This window comes from Asterias amurensis, chromosome 6 (assembly GCF_032118995.1).
Source record: "Asterias amurensis chromosome 6, ASM3211899v1".
Classification (NCBI taxonomy): Eukaryota; Metazoa; Echinodermata; class Asteroidea; order Forcipulatida; family Asteriidae; genus Asterias; species Asterias amurensis.
In genome coordinates this window covers 10,317,740-10,339,134 of record NC_092653.1, presented here as the reverse complement: position 1 = coordinate 10,339,134, position 21,395 = coordinate 10,317,740, and the positions used below count along the sequence as shown (strand labels likewise).

The following is a 21,395-nucleotide window of genomic DNA, read 5'->3' as shown; positions in this document are numbered from 1 at the left end:
CTCTAGAGTACGGAAGTAATTTATTTATTTATTTACATTTTCAGCGATCTGAACTATAGAGGGCGGTCGTCATCTTTTGTGGTAGATTTCGTTTTGTACACTTCCGGTTTTCGCACGTGGCAAATTTGTAAACATTGACACGAGACTCTCTCATCAGTCACTTTATCATCAGGCTCTACGCAATCTCAAATCCTGTATCAGAAGGCGGAAGGTAAATTGCAGATAATTACGGAAAGTTATCCATAATGACCATTAGTAATGGCATTACATTTACAACCCTTATCATCAGTCAACCTCTGTATAAACTTATTATGTGATCCATCCATGATCATTCTTTTGATGTCATGATGTGGTTGATTATATCTATCTCAGTCATTGATTCAATCATCGAATTGATGATCAATCAATGACTCAGACTGTTGATTGATCGATTGTTATAATAGTTAATAGTAATTTGTTCATGGATGAAGGAGTTCCTCCACACGATGATGATTAGGCCTAGCCCACCTTGTTGAGCTGTTATTAATGGCTCCGCTTTTAACATCGGTCTCATCACTGTCACCATGGTGACAGTGATGAGACCTATTAAAAGCGAAGCCATTAACAGCTCAACAAGGTGGGCTAGATTAGGCCATGCGAGAAGACTGCACCTGTACCTTCTGTACTTCTGTAAGTTCTGCGTGTGTCTGATTGAAGTTTTTAAAACCAAAGTATATTTATTATTTGCTTGGACATTACGGAAGAATGATTGGAGATGATGTAATGATGAGTCTATAAAACCGGGCAAAAAGAGTCTGACTAAAACCATGGAGCTATAAAAAGGGCTCCATGGACTAACGACTCATAGTACTGTCAGATCAAAAGAGATTAGAAAGAGGGCCCTATCTCTCTACCTTCATGATAAGTCCCTTTTCAGCCCAATTTAAAGAATTTTTAAAGAAATGCCTATATTGGACTAGCCCTATGTCCATCATGTCCATTTGTCGAACAGGCCTGCTCCGATTTAGACAGTTCCAAGTAATGATTATGGGACCATTTATGAATACACGTATAGTCTCATAGTACGATAATACTCACACGTGAGGCTTGTACTCGTATAGGTAGAAGAAGTATAAAACTTTTTTTCTCCAGGCCCTTTTTGTAAGCCTGGAGGCACTTCTAGTCTACATATAATTTGAACTGCTTGAGCACCAATCAACCACCCTTAGCTTTACGTCCAAACTTGTGGATCCTGCTGACGAGTAAACCAACGTAAACTGAAACGTGAACGTTGGAACGCTATACTCATGTTTTTAATTTTCAATAGTTCGTATTGACAATTAACTGCGCTGTAGGAGTGTGTATGTAATGGTCGCAAATTCGGAGAGAACAGAAGTAGTACAGTGTTTCTATTACTGGGTCTGTATCTCTGATGACTTACATTTTGTATTATTTGAAAGTTTGCAGAAATATTGAAATCTGTTTTTATAACACAATTGAATAAAGAAATAAATGGTTTCACCTTTACATTTAACTCATGACATTTTCTTATCCTTTCCTGTTCTTTAGGGATTTTGAGTCATGGAGCTTCATATTTCACCTCATCGTCTTCGGATTGCTTCCATCTTAAAGAAAGACATTGATTTATTCACTCATTCACTCATTAAGCTGTCACTGTTGCATCAACAAGTTAGGTATGGCATTTGGATTTGAGATTGAAACCAAAGATATGCTTTGATCATATTTATGTGAACTTAATTGCTGTATTTATTTTTATTCATTTGTACACATACACCGATGTGTTTTAACACTGTATACCCTTGCAATTCTATAGCAGTGTCTTACTAACTAGACTACCGAGGTTGCCCGGTAGCTAGAGGCAGTTTGAATCCTATGTTTTGGCAGCGGGTACCGCAAAGATATAAGAGATCTTTATCCTGATGCAAATTTAACAACTCTTAATCACTGCAGTTTACAAGCTCAAGGAAACCTGTAAACAAGGGTGCTTGCTATGTGAACCAGAAACACATAAGTTAAAGGAACACATTGCTCTGGATCGGTCGAGTTGGTCTTTGAAAAGCGTTTGTGAGCGTTTGTTATAAAATGCAAGGGTAGAAAGGGGTTGTAAAAGATGATCCACACAAACATGACTCGAAAATGCACGGTTTCCTTTTACCTCGTCGACTAACACGGTCGGCCATTTATGGGAGTCAAATTTTTGACTCCCATAAATGGCTGACCGTGTTAGTTCGCAGAGTAAAAGGAAAACCACACAATTTCGAGGCAAATTTGTGTGGATCATTGTATTCTACTTTTAAAAGATCTTTCTATCCATTATATGCATTATTTAATAAACGGTTACAAACGCTTTTTATAGACCAACTCGTCTGATCACCTTAAGGGGATTCAACTTTTTAGTTCAATTCTCAATTAGTAATGTAGTTTTTACATCAAATTATATTTCTAAACCACGTTTTTATCATTTTGTACAGTTGCAATTTCTTCAGTTTCACAGAGACCTGCGATGATTTCTCGTTAATCATTGATCAAGAGGGTCTTAAAGGTGAATTAAAAGAGATTTTTTCTGGATTTTCTATTTGAATACTTTCAATAAAGGGGGGGGGTGTGAAATTTCAATTCTGCTAGCTTCATTTTTTCTTGTTACAACTTATAATTAATTCTATACTATAACATTCGTGTGGACAACTTCATTTTACAGACTCACCGACATACAGGTTTAAATCAGTTGGAAAAGGTCACTTTTATTAAAGTAACTCCAACCACAGGACTGGTACATTTTCATGCATGCTATTCTTCTTACTTTAAAATCTGTTTTCTAATTTTTTTCAACCCTCAGGTCAAATCAGCAACATTGTTTTTAAGAAATATAGCCAGAGAAAGTCTATTCAAGCAATCCTGGTGTATGACATGTCAGCCCTTGTACTCAAATAAATTTTCCTATTTTTTGTTCAAGGGCCAGTGAATATCATGCCTGATTTTTGTAAAGAGCAAAAAAGCATTCCTACATTATAAGAGCATGAGGGAAATACGTTAGGGGCATTCCCACTGAAACTTTTCAAGGGTATCAAGGCAATAACCAAAGTGCCTCTGTTGCCTCTGTGAGGTATCGATCCTTGAACATTTAACGGGGCATCAAGGTAATGGGGGCATGGAGGGCAAATACCTCCTTGCCCCAACGAGGTAGCGAGCACGTAACTTTATATTTCTTTCCAAATGTTGTACCTACAGTTCAGTCATTTTAATATTCAATTTCAAAATAACTGATGTGTCCCTCATTTTTTTTTCCCTGTAGAACTCCCCTCTAGGGCAGAGCTGATGGTACAGTCCACGGTGTGGCTCGCCCTTGACGCCATCCCAAGCTTCGTGGATGCTGACAGCAACTCTGGTCTCACTATGACCACAAAGTCTATCATCACCAGCCTGGCCGACAAAAACATCTCAGTATACAACTTGTCAACGTACCAGACAGATTTCATACTTGTAGGTTTAATTGGGTGGCTTGATTTCTTATTGTGTCAAGATGGTGAATTTTGAATTATTGCTTAGCAAAAAAAAACTTGCTAAGCAGTATTTTTCTGCTTAATAGCTTTTTGAAGTTGGGCCCTGATGAGTGTTGAAATTGAATTGAATTGAATGGTTTATATTGAATGGAAATAATAACAAATCAAGCCAATCAAAACTTAAATCTCTGTTCTCATTATACAATTTCTTCGTCTCTCTTTTATTTTAGGCACTAACAATAATTATGAGGCTAGCAATTAGGGGCTAACGCTGAAAACCCTTGCTCAAGTTGTTTTAATTAAATAAAATCTAAGACTGTGACCACTGCCTATTGCATTATTACCATCTGTTGTTCGTTTTACATTAATCCATCAGACAAATTTAAAAACAGATCTATCATAACATCTATCAGTTTTATAGGGGCATTAATTGGCACTCTCATATTCTTAGTGATCAAAAGGTTGTTAAAGACACTGGACACTATTGGAGTTGTGTGCTTTCAGATGCTTGATTTCGAGACCTCAAATTCTAAGCTTGAGGTCTCGAAATCAAATTCTCGGAAAATTACTTCTTTCTCAAAAACTACGTCACTTCAGAGGGAGCCGTTTCTCACTATGTTTTTTATACTATCAACCTCTCCCCATTACTCATTACCAAGTAAGGTTTTATGCTAATAATTATTTTGAGTAATTACCAATAGTGTCCACTGCCTTTAAATAATTAAAACAGGTATGTATTCGAGAAATGAAATCAAAATCAACAAATAAATGTTTCGCTTAGAAAATTAATGATTCTTTTTGCCAAACACATACCTTGGAGACCACTCTTGATAAATAAACTCCATTTTCCAGGAGCTCCAAAATATACCCCAATTTTGTTTTTATAAAATGCTTTAAATATGGATATCATGGCAGTACAGCTGAATACAGCTGAACTCAATAATGTTGGTTTCCTAAATAAATTGAGGGTGGGTTTTTTTTTCAACTTAAAGTTGCAAAGGTATGGATGTGATTGGTTTATATAAACTAATTATGGTTTGTTTAAAAAAAAAATAATAATTTGCGGTTCAACAACCAAATCGCATTATTGAATAAACAATGTAAAAAAACATTAAAAAAAAAAACACAAAATAGGATAAACTAACTAAAAGAAAACAGAAGAACAATTTAAAATCTAAATCTTCATCACAAAAGGTGACAAGTTGCCAGTGGGCGTAAAACATGGATTTAAAATTTAAAATGGAGAAGCTACTTCTCTTAAAACAGCCTTGAGAAAAATAAAACAAATTAAGAGGAAGAGAGATCAACAGTGTAATGCAATGAGTATAGCATTTTCAATCTCATCCTCTTTTTACACTTTCATCTCTGTGCTTGTCTTTCTGAGAAATGTCATTTTTCGAGTTGTTTGCCTTGGAAGGCTCGAATTGCACTAATTACTCTACGGTTCTGAGCAGTTGACTGATGTGATGGTTTTGGACGCCCGGTATCTGGCATCAAAAAGTGGTGATGCATCAGACTTCCAGGAAAAGGCACAATGTTTGGTAGTTCAACTCCAGAGATATTTCAGATATTTTTTAATGAAGTACATTTTGTGCGTCCCATTTATTTATTCAGCCCTGTAGCTTATAGAAGCAATCATCACGTAAACACTGAAGATTTACTGTCATGAGAGAAGATGAGTTACGTCCAATTTTGATTTATTGGTATCTTGACTTTATCTATGAAGTATCTTTTGATTTTTTGATTATCTTTGATAATCAACACAGTGTAGTAGTTGTAAGAAGTTTGCTCTCGGGCAGAATCCATTTATTTTAAATGCAGTGGACACTATGGGTAATTACTCAAAATATTTTTTAGCATAAAATTTACTTGGTAACATTAGCAATGGAGAGCTGTAAAAAACATTGTGAGAAACGGCTCCTTCTGAAGTAACGTAGTTTTTGAGAAAGAAGTAATTTTCCATGAATTTGATTTCAAGACCTCAGATTTAGAATTTGAGGTCTTGAAATCAAGCTTCTGAAAGAACACACAACTTCGTGTGACAAGGGTGTTTTTCTTTCATTATTATCGCCAAAATTTGACAACCATTTGATCTCAAATTTTCACAGGTGTGTTATTTTAAGCGTATGTTGAGATACACCAAGTGAGAAGACTGCTCTTTGACAATTACCGATGGTGTCCACTGTCTTTTTAATCTTAATATTTCAAAAAATCCCAAGATACAAACGTGTATTTATAGTATTTTAAAGGCACTGGACACCCTTGGTAATTGTCAAAGACAATTCTCACTTGATGTATCCATCATACGCAGTTAACAAATCTGTGAAAACTTGGGCTCAATTGATCAAGTTGCAAGAGAACAATGAAAGAAAAGATACCCTTGTTGCACAAAATTGTGTGCTTTCGGAGGCCTAAAAATACTTCAGGCCTGAAGTCTTATAATATTTGAGTGAGAAATTACCTCTTTCTCAAAAGCTGTGTTACTTAAGGGAGCCGTTTCTCACAATGTCCCATACTATTAACAGCTCTCCATTTGTAGTTACCAAGTAAGTTTTTACTTTAACAATTATTTTGAGAAATTACCAATAGTGTCCAGTGCCTTTATAAGCTAAGATCATATTTTCATTCACACAACATTTATTTCCATATCACAGAAATACGAAAAAATACAGAAAATAAATGTACTATTATTTTTTGTGTCGCTTTTTTGAAAGGTGAAAGAAGATGAGTACGATGATGTAGTGACTTGTCTGAGCAATGACTTCAAGATATTGGAAGAGAGCCAAGATGGCGAGATGATCCCAGTTGTCTGCCAAGAAGTGGATGAGAACTCCAGGAGGAATACTTGTGGATTGCGTAAGTCATTTTAATGACAATGTGTTTATTTCTGCATCTGTTACATATAATACAAAGTTTTTATAAAGCTGTACAAATGTCAGGTGTGGCTATCCCGTACAGATAAAACAAGAGAAAAAGAATTAACCCGAAAGCAGAACATGATGTCATTTCCTAGAAAAGATAAGATTGTTGTATGTTTGCTTGTTTGTTGAGATGATCTTCCCATCAAGCGGTACCGGTATATAAATGCCAAGCTGGCAACAGACAATCTCTCTCATACAAACATAGGTTTACTCTCTATGTTGATGAACTGCACAAATCAAGAAATTGCGATTCTTTCTAATAGGTTAAAAGCCAGTGAGAGCGCATCAGTGATGCCATATGCCTTTATGATGCCACCCCACTGTTGCCAATAAACCAAATGAAAGCAATTTTGTGTACTCCACGAAAAATGTTCTCAAAACATCTCAACAATTTTAAATTCCCTGCTGAGACCTCGCCAAATAGCATTGGGAATGTCATTTGTCAAATTACCTCCGGTTGAGAATATTTCCATCGATGACAACCCTTTAAGAATTCCCACTGGAATCAATGGGCCTGGGGCTGAGGGCCACAACTCAATTATGTCTTCACCAGATGGATTGATGGGATGGATTTATGTTTGCTCAAGTCTAATGGATCTTATCTGACCATTTCAAAAGGATTGTGTTTACAAACAAGTATGTATATTTTTTTAATAACATATAATGTATAATTGTTGGAAACAGTTCAATTGTGAATTAAATACCCTGTGTTATAACTAATGAAACCACTATGCTTAATTATATGTATTATTAATAAAAAACGTAAACATTTATATAGCGCCATATCCATCGAAAACAATGCTCCGTGGTGCTAATACAGAGAAACATTTAAAATATAGATAAACAGAAAAAACAACAAAGTATTACAAAATAAGTTTAAAGTCAGCAAAAAATTGACAAGCAGTTGTAGAAATAAACAATTTACAATGAAAAGTTATAAAACATAGAGTACATGTAGGAGTATGCAACATTTTAAAATGCAAAGAGATTGTACAAACAGACCAGCTATGACTATAATAAAATTGTAAAAAGAGACATACACCAAATTCCGGGGAAAAAATAATTGTAATAAAAGTATTGTTATAAGTTGCATCCCTCTGAAGTCACTGAAGTTCACATAGAGTCTAATCTAGCTAAGTTTAATATTTTGTATTACCTATTCTAACTATACTTGCTAATGTTAATGTTAATCCATTTGTGGTTTTTTTTTGTGTTTTTTGTATGGGCATGCCTACCACAAGCTTTGGCTTTTCTGAGATGCCCCCATTTCCAGTTCTCCTCATATTTCTGTTCTTTGTTTTTTTTTATTCTCTGCATAATGAATATCTTAAAATGAAATGAAATCTCAAGCCCAAACCCTATACTCATTCCTTCACTTTTCACCTCTACCAAAAACAACTCACAAGCGCTCAAGTTGGTACAAATGTGAACCTTTTTTATTCTTCTTTTCTGAACAGACACTCCCAGACCAGTGGTACATTCCTTCCACAGTCCGGATAATCGCTTCCTAGTGACCTGCCTTCAGCCCGAACAACTTTCTCATCTTACCTCCACACTTCTAAAACTCATGTTTTATTCAAACAGGTATAAGATTCTATTTTTGGTATTTATACTCATACACACCGATGTGTGTTTAGCACTGTATACTCAGTACTTACCCAATTTTTAAAGAAAACAAATCCCAGACACATTACTTGGTAATATTACTGCAGTACCCGCTGCTAAACATAGGATTCGAAAGCCACTGGGCAACCTCGGTTGTCTAGTTAGTTAGACACTGCTCTAGAATTGCAAAGGTCGTGGGTTTGAATCCCACCCGAGTAATATGCCTGTGATTTTGTTTTCACAGAACTCCGGTAAGTACTGAATACTAAAAAAAATTTTTTGTTTGTTTAGTATTTTAAAGGTCAAACACACAATAGGAAATGAGCAAGAAATAAAAACAATCACAACAACAAACAATCAACCAACACTAAACCAAACTGAATGAGACTTAAAACAAATGAACCTAATCAAAGGGACACATTGTGAATAGAAATGCCATCATTAAAACCCATAGAGATCAATAATATAACAAAAGAAGCGCCAAGAACTTTGGAAAGTACTGGCCAGATAAGAAAGGAATACAATTAGCTCCAGGCCTAGGGATCATAACTGCACATTTAATAATCTGGTTAAATTTGGAATGCAACTGTCTCTGTATCTGTTGGTTCTACATTTTATGCTGGTTAAGTGGTTCACATCCCTTAAGCCATTGTTCCTGGTGGGTGGGATACTATTGGTATCGTACAACTTTTAATTCTGCTGGTATTGTCACGGTCGGTGGGATTCTTAAGAATTATGATTTATAAAGCCATTAAAAGTATAATAAACCATTCTTGTACTTGGCGCATTCGTCCATGACAAGACCCAAATGTGCTGTAAATGCATGAAACTTATACATAAAGGTATCATACAATGGTTAATTTTGCTGGTATTGTCACAGTCGATGGGATTCTTTACAATAATGATTTATCAAGCAAACTATATAGTAATAAATCACTCTTTTAAAAGCACATTCTGTCATGACAGGACCCACGTTCTCAAGGCACTTGAAACAGAAAAGCATTTAATGGAATTTCTTTCTTTTTTTTTTACGACGTAGTCAAGGAACTTGATATTTTTTTAAATATTTTTTATTATGAGACAAATTTATGCGCTTCGGCACATTCAGCAGCCACTGCCAGAATCATTGGGCCGAACCCCTTCTCATAGAGCATAAAATCCCTGCGAATGAGATGCAAACTTGAAGTCACAACTCTGTTTTCAATGCGATATTATTTGCACTAGAGAAATAAAAATGACAGAGTGTTTTCTCGTTCTATCTTTTCAGTTTTCTTCCCTCACCCAAGGACGGTCATGAGCGGTTTCTATCTCTCTCAATCATCAATCAGAAGATATCTCTCGTAGTAGATGTTGAGTCAATTGCATTGTAAGTTTATTATTTATGTGTTATTTGTTTCTTTTCTTAAATCTTTGTTTATGAGGTTGCTAAAGGGATGCTTATCTTTGGAAAATTTCTTTTGAAAAGGTGGTAGCGTTTTTTAGATGTCGTCAACAAAAATCGCTATGTCCAGGCAGGAAGATTATAATCTTTTATTGTGGGATACAGTCTGAGAAGGAAATAAAAGTACAGTAGTGCTTTTCATATTGAATTTGTTTTTGTCGGGGGGGGGGGGGTAAAGACTGACATCCTTTTCCATAACCACATTACTTCCAAGTGAAAAGATTCTCAAAGTGCTTTGTTCTATCCAAAGCTGCTGAACTGATACAATTGTTTACATCCAATCATCAATAAAACATTGTCTTCATTAATGTTACTTACATTTATTCTCGTTATCTGATTCTATTTGAAGGTTTCCAGGTGGGAGTTTGTGCACAGGAGCCGAAGAATACTGGAGGATGATCAAGATTGGAAATCTCCCTTTGGGGTTCGGTAAGTACGCTATCTCACCATCAGGGCCCAATTTCATGGCCCTTCTAACGTCAAGTTTTACGCTTACTATCGCCATTCTCCGTTTACTTGCAAGCGCTGAATTTCTAACTGTGTCCAGCTGTGTAAGCATAGAATGCCTTAACGTGGAGTACGCATGCGCACAAGCCAAAATTCCTCGCTAACCCGTAAAATACGCTTGACGTAAGTGCCAAGTTCCCTGCTTCCGTCAGCAGTGATTCTTTGCTTGTGGTAAGCAGAGTCATGAAATTGGGGCTGGGCCCAAGTCATCATTGATCCATAGTGGATGGTGTATGAACATGCGTCTGCTAAGTGAGCAAAAGTTTAAATAAATGAAAAATGCATATAAGTGTCAAAATAGATCAAAATCAACAAAGGAATGTTTAATATAGAATTGAATAGTTCTTAAACAATTATTATGAAGAATACTTTTGATCAATAAACCCCAATAACCAGGAGCTGCAAAAGGAGTTTATCAAACCCACACAAACTTCCTTAATGACTTTATAGTTCTGAGCAGATGACTTTTAGTAAGTCTTAATAGCGTGGACAAAGACTCTGTTATCATCAATGAGACATCAAATCATTTATACGATACGAAAAACCTGGATTGTTGAGTGATCACAGTTCATCAAAAGCACATCAACATTTACGGAATGGAGAATACATAGACAATCAGTAATGAAAGTCCACCACAAAGAAATGAGTGGAATGCAAATATTGGGTGCCTGGCATTATTATGTTTGTTTTTAAAGATAACGCCAATATTCTGCTTAATGTAACCGGAGCTCTTCCTGTACATTCCCCATTGGCATACATGTATCTCATTGGGCCCCATCCCCCGACCCCGTTCAATGATGGCTCTCGTTACGCGGTTGGCACTCCAGGAGGGGTTATTAACAATAAAAGTTGTTTTTAAACTTAACACCAATATTCCGCTAAATGCAACCGGAGCACCTCCTGTCCAATCCCCCATGCCATCTCATTGGGTGTTCATCTCCCGACATGTTCAATGTTGGCTCACGCTGTTAGCACTCCAGCTGGGGTTAGCAACATTTAGAATTTTGTTTAAAGTCTCTGGACTCTATTGGTAAGTGTCAAAGACTAGTCTTCACAGTTGGTGTATCTCAACATGTGCATAAAATAACTAACCTGCTCAATCTGTCGTCATAGTTGCGAGATATTAATGAAAGAAAAAAACAACCTTGAAGCACCATGGTCACACGAAGTTGTGTGCTTTCAGATGCTTGATTTTGAGACCTCAAATTCTAAATCTGATGAGGTCTCATTATCAAATTCATGGAAAAATACTTCTTTCTCAAAAACTACCTCACTTCAGAGGGAGCTGTTGTTTTATACTATCAAACTCTTTCCATTACTCGTAATCAAGAAAGGTTTTGTGATAGTAATTAGTTTTAATAATAACCAATAGTGTCCACTGCCTTTAAAGATCATACCGGTACCAAATATCTGCTTAATGTAACGGGAGTACTTTATGTACTGTCCCAGCCATATCTCGTCTTGTTAGGCTCCCGCCTCCCGACCCCCATTCAATGTTGGCTCGTATTACGCAATTTGCCCTCCAGCTGGGGTTAACAACATGGAGTGGAGGAACTGGGGAGAGAATGTTTACGTGACCCGTATACAGATTGCTAACACTGGGATAGGACTGTTAACAGAAGAGCTTGGAAGGAATGGTGCATGGAAATATGTGCCATGTTTCTAATCATACTGGGGGGGATGGTTGTTGACATCAGATCAGTTGATATTAGAAACTGGTAAAAGAAGCAGTCTTGGTGTAGATGGTGAGTGAACTAAATGGACCAATCCGGCCTGTCAATCAAACTGTGCGCGTTCACCCATTTGACCAATCACAGCAATGATTGTGGTCGGACTAACTCGGTCATGCGTGTGCGTAAATGTGGCACGCGCGGTAGAATCGTGCAGAATGTCATTTGGAGTGCTCGTACACGTGTCTTGCTCACGTGTGCGGTGGGCGGAGCTTTATGTGGAAAGCCGGAACGGTCCATAGGTGAATGACTGAAACCGATACATGGTTTGTGATTACAGAAGCTAAATGCAGTATAAATAGTACATACATCTCTATTACTATTAGCCCAAATCTAGTTCTTTCCACAAAATTACACGGGAGACTCTGTGAACATTACACAGTCCAAGTGGTTTCAACAGAACACCTGCTGTACAGAAGAAACCGTACACCCAATACTCGCCTAGAATGTGTGGTACTCTGTTGAAGTCTTTGTGTGCATTAGGGTATAAAGGCAGTGGACACTATTGGTAATTACTCAAAATAATTATTGGCATCAAACCTTTCTTGATGACGAGTAATGGGGAGAGGTTGATGGTATAAAACGTTGTGAGAAACGGCTCCCTCTGAAGTGCCATAGTTGTCGAGAAAGAAGTACTTTTCCAAGAATTTGATTTCGAGACCTCAGATTTAGAACTTGAGGTCTCGAAATCAACCATCTAAACGCACACAACTTCGTGTGACAAGGGTTATTTTTCTTTCATTATTATCTTGCAACTCTGATGACCGATTGAGCTCAAACTTTCACAGGTTTGTTATTTTATGCATATTTTGAGATACACCAACTGTGAAGGCTAGTCTTTGACAATTACCAATAGTGTCCACTGACTTTAATAGACAAACAGCAAACGTTATTATTAGGATTGAATGATCTCATTTTCAGATGAGTCAGGGATAGTTGCACAAATATCGGAACCTCTAGCGGAGGCAGGTATTCCGATCTACTACATCAGCACATTCTTGAATGATCACACATTGGTAAGTCAGATTTAATTCATTCCGTTTCAATTTCATTTAATTTGATTATAAAGAAACATTCCCAGATTTTTAGGATTTGAAACTTTGCACGGTGGAAATACGATATGGAAAGGTTTGCGGCTAACATCATGTAATGACTATCTCTAAATGAGTTGGGGTGGTTCTGGAAAGAACTGTCAGTTTCAACTTAAAGTTTCAATCATATTTGGTTTTGCTTACAAACCAGTTGCTGGCAGTAGTGTTCTTTATGTAATCCATCATACACATGAACTGACAAATATGCAGAAGTTTGAGATCAATCAGCCATCTTGGTCCTGAGAAAATAATGAAAAACCGATTGCACATTTTGCATGGCATTGATTTATGACAGAAAGGAATAAAACGCTCACTGGGCAACAAACTCCAAACGGAAATTAGTTTGATGTATTTCTCATCAAATATGATGTTTCAGACAGAAATGTTTTAAGGAGTGTTTTCGACTATTCAGTAGACCGTGTAAGTGTACAGTATGTAAATCTGTGGTCTATGACAATATATTCATTTAAGAAAAACCTTTCCTGAAAAGCAAAAAAAAAAGTGCAATCAACTGATTTTGGTTGTATTAACAAACAAATTGAAATAAGAGTTATAATAGCTCCACGCTTCATGATAGACAGCCGTTGAAGAGTAGCCTGCAGGGGTCCAGTTTGGCTAAGGATGGAGAACATTCATTAAATAAAAAAAATGGTTTTGCTAACTGCTTCAGTAGTGTAATAAATTAAGATGTATTATATAAGTACTTAGTATAGTGCTAACACCCACCTAAGTAAAACCAAAAATTTATATTCTTATCCTCGATTGACAATTACCGAAGGTGTCCAGTGCCTTAAAGGCAGTGGACACTATTGGTAATTACTCAAAATAATTATTAGCATAAAACCTTTCTTGGTAACAAGTAAATGGGGAGAGGTCGATAGTATAAAACATCGTGGGAAATGACTCCCTCTGAAGTAATGTAGTTTTCGAGAAAGAAGCGATTTTCCACGAATTTGATTTCGAGACTCAGATTTAGAATTTTGAGGTCTCGAAATCGAGCATCTGAAAGCACACAACTTCGTGTGACAAGGGTGATTTTTTTTTCATTATTATCTCGCAACTTCGACAACCGACTGAGTTCAAATTTTCACAGGTTTGTTATTGTATGTATATGTTGAGATACACCAACTTTAAAGACTAGTCTAAAATATAGGATTCGAACTGCCTATACACCGGGCAATCTCGTGATCTAGGTGGTATGACACTGCTCTAGAATTACAACGGTCGTGGGTTCCAATCCCATCCAAGCAATATGCCTATGATTTTTGTCCCGGTGCTCGGGAAAGTACGGAGTGCAGTGCCAACACACATACATGTAGGTGTATATGGGTAAACCTAAACTAATACTCGTTATCCCTGATGCCAATTTCCATCTCAATTATCAGAACACCAGAGTTTGAATTTGGTGCTCTTAACCACTCGGCCACAACACTTCAACATATTCTAGTATCTAGATCAAAAACTTGAACTTCCCCCTCACATTGCAGTTCTAATAAGAATATCATATTCAGCTGCATGGAAGGATACGAGTGTTATAAACCCCGATGTATTAGGCAAGGCTCGGCAAAAATGTGCCAAAAGCAGCCGTCCTAATTCCTTGGTATTTTGAGTCTTTATGGGAATTCGTGTAAATGTATTTAGTTCAGTTTAGTTTAGTTTGTTATACCTCTATTGCACAAACATCAAAATACAACTTTGTGCAAAGGGTAACCCTCAAACCGGAATGTAGGCAACTAAAATGGGTTTCCTTGAATCGCACACATGTAGAGCCCAGAAACAAAGGTAACAGGAACAATGCAATATAGGAACATAGCAGAAAACATTGAAGTGTGTGTTTCATTGTAAAAACTGTTATAAAAAAAAACAATACAAAGTATACATATATTATGATAATTTAATAGACAATTTATCATGCAATAATGGCTATGTAAGGCATGTGCTTTGGTTGAAGACACAAATTTGTCATAGATTTTGCAAATCACATTTAATTATAGCATCACAGAGTTTCTGTGAAACAGTGTACTGAGAAGCAGTGTCACTTAATGCATTAAGCATCTGCTTGAAGTAATTAGTTACTAGGAAAATTTCATATGTCACAAGAAATCTGACTTGGTCAAGTCTTGTGACTGGATAATGTAGAATGACAAAATGCCGGAACGATTTGCCTGTCAATTGTTTTCACAGAGCGTGGGAAGGTACTGAAGAGTATACAGTGCTTTATACACATTGGTGTAAGGTAACCAAATCGCTGGGGTACACACTGCCTGCTATAGGATTCAAAATGCCTTCAGTGGTCTAGTTGATACCAATCTGGTCTGGTATGGATTTCACAAAGAGTTAAAGGCAGTGGACACTATTGGTAATTACTCATAATAATTATTATCATAAAACCTTTCTTGCTTTGGAGTAATCGGGAGAGGTTGATAGTATCAAACATTGTGAGAAACAGCTCCCTCTGAAGTGACGTAGTTTTCGAGAAAGAAGTAATTTTCCACAAATTTGATTTCGAGACCTCAGATTTAGAACTTGTATGAGGTCTTGAAATCAAGCATGTGAAAGCACACAAATTCGTGTGACCATGGTGCAACAAGGGTGTTATTTTCTTTCATTAATATCTCACAACTTCGACGACCGATTGAGCTCATATTTTCACAGGTTTGTTATTTTAAGCATATGTTGAGATACACCAACTGTGAAGACTAGTCTTTAACAATTACCAGTAGTGTCAAGTGTCTTTAAGACTAGTCTTATCTTGACTTAGGACGAGTTACTCGTCCTAACTTAGGACAAGCCATACGTTTTTAATATCTCCTCCTAACTCTCTGTGAAACCGACCCCTGCCTCTGGAATGGCAAAGATCTTGGGTTCAAATCCTACCCGAGTAACATGCCTCTGATTGATTTTTGTTCACAGTACTCGGGGACACTACTATAGTGCCTTACACACATAGGGGTAAGGGTAAAAAAACAACAACAGAAAACAGCATTTTGTTTTTTTCTCCTGCATTACAGGTCTCGGAGGCCGATATAGAGCGTGCTTTTGCAATACTTGAAAGCAAACGAGGAAAAATGATAGATGGAAACTCTTGTGAGCCTGACGATTCCTTACATTTCAGCAACAGATGATGATAAATAATCATCTGAATGTGGGACAATAGTGCTATTCACACGGCAACAATTTAGCTGGGGTACCTCGCTTAATTGTGACCCGCTCTGTGAAAATGAGTCACATGTAGGCAATTTCAAGAATTGAGTTATATGCATGGCTTAAAAGAACACATCAGCAGCAGTAATTTGGTATTTGTCTAAGCTTTGGGGTGTATCGCGTTGCTGAGTTACTCCCGTTTGAAATTAGCCACTACACCATTTTTTGTGTAAACGAATTACAAGTAAAATGATATTTTAAACTACCATTGTGTTCAAAAGGATACAAATTAGACATAAGTATGATCACAAAATTGTTGTATTCATAGCTTTACTGCCTAAAAGTAAGTGTTCTAAAGGTTGACCATGCAACTAAAGATCTTAAAAAGGAAAAAAAAAAAAAAAAACATTAATCTGTCCATAACTTAATACTGCATTGGGCGACATGTGACTCATTTTCACAGAGTGGGTCACAATTTTATCATGGTTGTAAAATGTAGCAATGTTTGACAAGATTTTGCAAGAAAAAGTTGGACAGTAGAAAAAATTATTGTCCTTAAGAGTCAGTTCAGGTAAATAGTTGACATACTTGCTCACGGTCAAAAAATGAATTTTTTTTATACTTTGTGGGTGGAAGGGCCTTGGGGTGCAAGTAAACAAAATTGCATTTTCAATTCTATATATAGCCCGTTGCCATGGTTACGGCTCATTTTGTTTTTTGGCCATTTTAGGCCGATTTTGGGGTCTGAAAAACTGGTTTTTAGCTCATATTTACAACTCCACCCAACCAAAATGCAACATTATTTCAAAAAACCTTTTATATCACTACAAAGTATCATCCTTGGCCTTCCTTGAGAAAAAAATTTGTTGCTTTAAATAACACCCTTGTGCTATTTTTGCATTATGCATTACAGTATGTTTTTAGAACTTGCAAAATCGACATTTTTACCCTATTTTTGGACCCCAAAATGTCAACTTGCCAGGGGTCTCAGAAAATTTTCCTTTCGGCTGTGATTAGGGCCAACATTGGTCTTGCAATATCTGGTGTCAAAAACTTGGGCAATTGTATCCTGTTGTGACAGTACTGCCTCAAAACTAGACTTTTTTCCCCAAAACATGAAAAATGCCTTCTTAAGGGTCTTTTCACATAATATCGAAATACGTGTCCAGGGTAAAAAAAGAAAGAATATTTTTCATTTTTGTGTGGATGGTAGGATGGTAGGGACTTGGGGTCCAAATAAACAACATTTACATTTCAAATCATAATATAACACGTTGCCATGGTAACAGTTCATGTGTGTTTAGGCCACTTTAGGCTGATTTTGGGGTATGAAAAACTGTTTTTTTAGTTAATATTTACAACTCCACCCCACCAAAAATAAAAATTATTTCATAAAACCTTTTACATCACTACAAATTATCATCCTTGGCTTTACTTGAGACAAAAAAATATTGCTATAAATTTCACCCTTGTGCTATTTTTAGAACGTGCATTAGAGTATGTTTTTAGAACTTGCAAAATCAACATTTTTACCATATTTTTTGCCCTCATTTTTCATTTTTTTCAGGGGTCTCAGAATATTTTCCTTTCGGTTTTGATCAGGGCCAAAATTTGTCTTTTTTATTTCTGGTAAGAAAAACTTGGCAAGTGTATCCTGATGTTAACAGTACTGTCTCAAAAATAGACTTTTTTCCTCAAACAGAAAAATGCATTTTGAATTGTTTTTTCTTCATATTGAATTTCTAACATTAAAAAGTAATAATTCTATCAATCTTGCAGCTTTTCCTTAGCACTTAGTGGATTACCCAACATTGATCAGGAACTGTTGATGACCTTAATTTTACAATTTGCCCGGCCCAGCCCCAATCATATTTCTTGACATTGCATAAAACAATGTTTTGTGAATAGCGCCTCTTTTTGTGAAAGTGTTCCCTTTCGGTTGTTATTGATGTTTTCATGTCTTCTGGGTAGAAACACTGTGTTTATTGTATCGTGTTGTGACTGATCATGCCTTGAGTATAGTAATTTTTCCAAAAACAATGCATGCTTGTTAAAAATCTGGCACTGTTTCCATGCCCTTTGAGTAATGAATACAAAGTTTTTATTTAAACATAATGGTATCCAACCAAACCATAACCAATGCTTTGCCACTGAGAGTTCTTGATTTGGCTATACCTATTGTACAGGTATGATTCCCATTGCAAGTAGAGTGCGATGAGCATTCTTTACAAGTTGTCTTTAATACAGGGCCTACTCTCCTTGGTCCCTGCCTGCTACCAAATGTAAAACTTTTCTTAGAGATAGAGATCATAAACAATGTAGTTTCTGTGCTTGCGGCAGATGGTTTGGAGCATCCAATCATGTCCAACACAAACGTGGGAAATTAAAAAGCCCGCTTAAAAGTGTTGGAAAAGTTTGCCAAGATCTTATTAAAAACAATGATACTAACGATTTGCAAGATGAGCGTAAGAGATTATTTAAAAGAAACACGTTGCCTGGGATCGGTTAAGTTGGTCTTAGAAATGCGTTTGTAACGGTTTGTTTTAAAATGCATGGTTAGAAAGATGTATTTGAGTGATACTAGTGTGGATCATTATATTCTACTTTTAAAATATCTTTCTAATCATATGCATTTTTTAATAAACGTTTACAAACGCTTTTCAAATACCAACTCGACCGATCCAAGGCAACGTGTTCCTTTAATGAAACAACATTGAAAGAAGTTGTAAAAACTTGCACCTGCTGAACATAAATAAGTAAGATGCATTTGCAGTGACAAAAGTCTATTCAGGCTAGTTTGATATTTTTTCCATTCACTATCTTACTAATTCATAATTATTATATATGTCTCTGAGAACGATCAACAAAAAACATTGAATTGTTTATCACGTTAAATAAACCAACTCTTTTATTGTTTGCAACAGTACAAATGAAAGGAACCCCACCATAGATGGGGGAACTGCTTACAGAAGGCCAAATCAGGTGAATGGCCATTTAGCCCCGTTAGTCCCTGCACCCCCCGAGTTTGCTGAAATCCAATTTCTCAAGAGTCTTGCAAATTAGTAAATTACTGGAATCATAGTTCAAATTTTAAAAGATAGCCATGGCTTAATGTGTATGTACAATTTTTTACCCTTTCGGTAATATTTGTATAAAAGTTCTCATGGGAACAATAAATGCCTCTCGTTAAACGGCTACGGTAATTTTTATGGCGAATATTTTTGTGCACGGATAAAATGAACACAATAGCTTTTCAAGGCTTTTTTCTGGCTCAATGCTCATACTGATTAAATGCGAAGGCGTTAATTTTTGACAATATAATAAATGATGAACAGTTTCCTGTTTACTAATGAGCGTTTTATTTTTCGTAAGAGCTAAATTATTTCATCATCACTAGCTTCGACAAGTCAACTGTGAAGGGAGAATTAATAACGATCTATAACAACTAGATATATTAACAAATGCGTAGACCTACTAATGACTATCGAGTTTTCTTTTGATGTTCCTTTTTTTCTACAAACACAAGCTAGCGAGGTTTCCTCGTACCGCATACAGTGTATCGCTATAATGCGGCTGGGCGGTACAGCGGCTACATGGTTAGATACTTTGGATACAGTACTTGCTCACTTTTAGAGCCTCTTTGTTCTGATTGGGATGAAAATGTTTAGTTTGGTAGCGGGCAGGGGACCAAGAAGACTGTTATAAGGCCATGTAAAGACAAGAACAGTAAAGCTTGCTCATCGCACTACTTCTCTTCTTGCAATGTGAATCATACCTGTACAACTAGGTAAAGTAGTTATGACAAAACAAAAACTCAGTGGTTTAAAGAGCATGGAAACAGTGCCATATTCTTTTAACAAGCATGCTCGTTTTTGTTTTTTATCAATTCAAACTAAGGGATAACTTCAAAATGCATTTTTATTGTTTTTGGAAAAATTACCATTTTTGAGGCAGAAGTGTCACAACAGGATACAATAAACCAAAGTGTTTCTCCCCAGTAGACATGCAAACCATAATGATAGCCCAATCAAAACAAAAAGGGAAATATTCCGAGAATCAATAAAACATTAAAGACGTACAAACTTTCTTGATGTGCAAGGGGAATTAACAAATGTGACTTTCAAAAAAGAGGCGCTGTTCACAAAACTGTTATTTTATTTTATGCAATGTCATGAAATATGATTGGGCCAGGGCCGGGGTGGGGCAAATTATAAGATTTAGGTCATCAACAAGTCCTGATCAATGTTTGGTAATGCACTAAACCTACAAAGTGCTTATAAAAAGCTGCCAGATTGATGGAATTATAGCTAACTTCTTCATGTTATAAATTCAAAATGAAGCAAATATTTCAAAATGCATTTCTCTATGTTTTCGGGGAAAAGGGTCTATTTTTGAGACAGTTCTGTTACATCAGGATACAATTGCCCGAGTTTTTCTTACCAGAAATAAAAAGACAAATTATGGCCCTGATCAAAACCGAAAGGAAAATATTCTGAGACCCCTGAAAAAATGGAATTGTGAGGGCAAAAAATATGGTAAAAATGTTGATTTTGCAAGCTCTAAAAACATACTGTAACGCACGTTCTTAAAATAGCACAAGGGTGAAATTTATAGCAATATTTTTTTGTCTCAAGTAAAGCCAAGGATGATACTTTGTAGTGATGTAAAAGGTTTTATGAAATATTTTTGTTTTTTGGTGGGGTGGAGTTGTAAATGTTAACTTTTAATAAAACAGTTTTTCATTCCCCAATATCGGCACAAAGTGGCCTAAACACAAATGAACTGTTACCATGGTAACGTGTTATATTATGATTTGAAATGTTAATGTTGTTTATTTGCACCCCAAGTCCCTACCATCCACAAAGTATAAAAAAAAATATTCCTTTTCTTTTACCATGGACACAAATGTCGATATTATGTGAAAAGACCCTTAAAAAGGCATTTTTCATGTTTTGGGGAAAAAAGTCTAGTTTTGAGGCAGTACTGGCCCAACAGGATACAATTGCCCAAGTTTTTGACACCAGATATGGAAAGACCAATGTTGGTCCTAATCACAGACGAAAGGAAAATTTTCTGAGACCCCTGGCAAGTTGACATTTTGGGGTCCAAAAATAGGGTAAAAATGTCGATTTTGCAAGTTCTAAAAACATACTGTAATGCATGATGCAAAAATAGCACAAGGGTGATATTTAAAGCAATAATTTTTTTTCTCAAGGAAGGCCAAAGATGATACTTTGTAGTGATATAAAAGGTTTTTTGAATTAATATTGCATTTTGGTGGGGTGGAGTTGTAAATATGAGCTAAAAACCAGTTTTTCAGACCCCAAAATCGACCTAAAATGGCAAAAAATTAAAATGAGCCGTAACCATGGCAACGGGCTATATATAGAATTGAAAATGCAATTTTGTTTACTTGCACCCCAAGGCCCTTCCACCTACAAAGTATAAAAAAAATT

At 36.2% G+C, this 21,395-nt stretch overlaps 1 protein-coding gene across 1 annotated transcript in view; it reads left to right on the top strand.

The window, feature by feature from the left end:
* LOC139938440 (cytosolic arginine sensor for mTORC1 subunit 2-like) overlaps positions 1-16,565 on the top strand; it is a 36,083-nt gene extending 19,518 nt beyond the window's left edge. Inside the window, exons 2-11 of the mRNA XM_071933972.1 lie at positions 45-211; positions 1,549-1,673; positions 2,472-2,542; positions 3,293-3,480; positions 6,215-6,356; positions 7,879-8,005; positions 9,294-9,392; positions 9,817-9,896; positions 12,626-12,720; positions 15,807-16,565. Coding sequence (XP_071790073.1) covers positions 1,561-1,673; positions 2,472-2,542; positions 3,293-3,480; positions 6,215-6,356; positions 7,879-8,005; positions 9,294-9,392; positions 9,817-9,896; positions 12,626-12,720; positions 15,807-15,920 — 1,029 coding nt within the window. The 5' untranslated portion in view covers positions 45-211; positions 1,549-1,560 and the 3' untranslated portion in view covers positions 15,921-16,565. The remainder of the gene's footprint in view (positions 1-44; positions 212-1,548; positions 1,674-2,471; positions 2,543-3,292; positions 3,481-6,214; positions 6,357-7,878; positions 8,006-9,293; positions 9,393-9,816; positions 9,897-12,625; positions 12,721-15,806) is intronic.
* Positions 16,566-21,395: the final 4,830 nt, after the last annotated feature.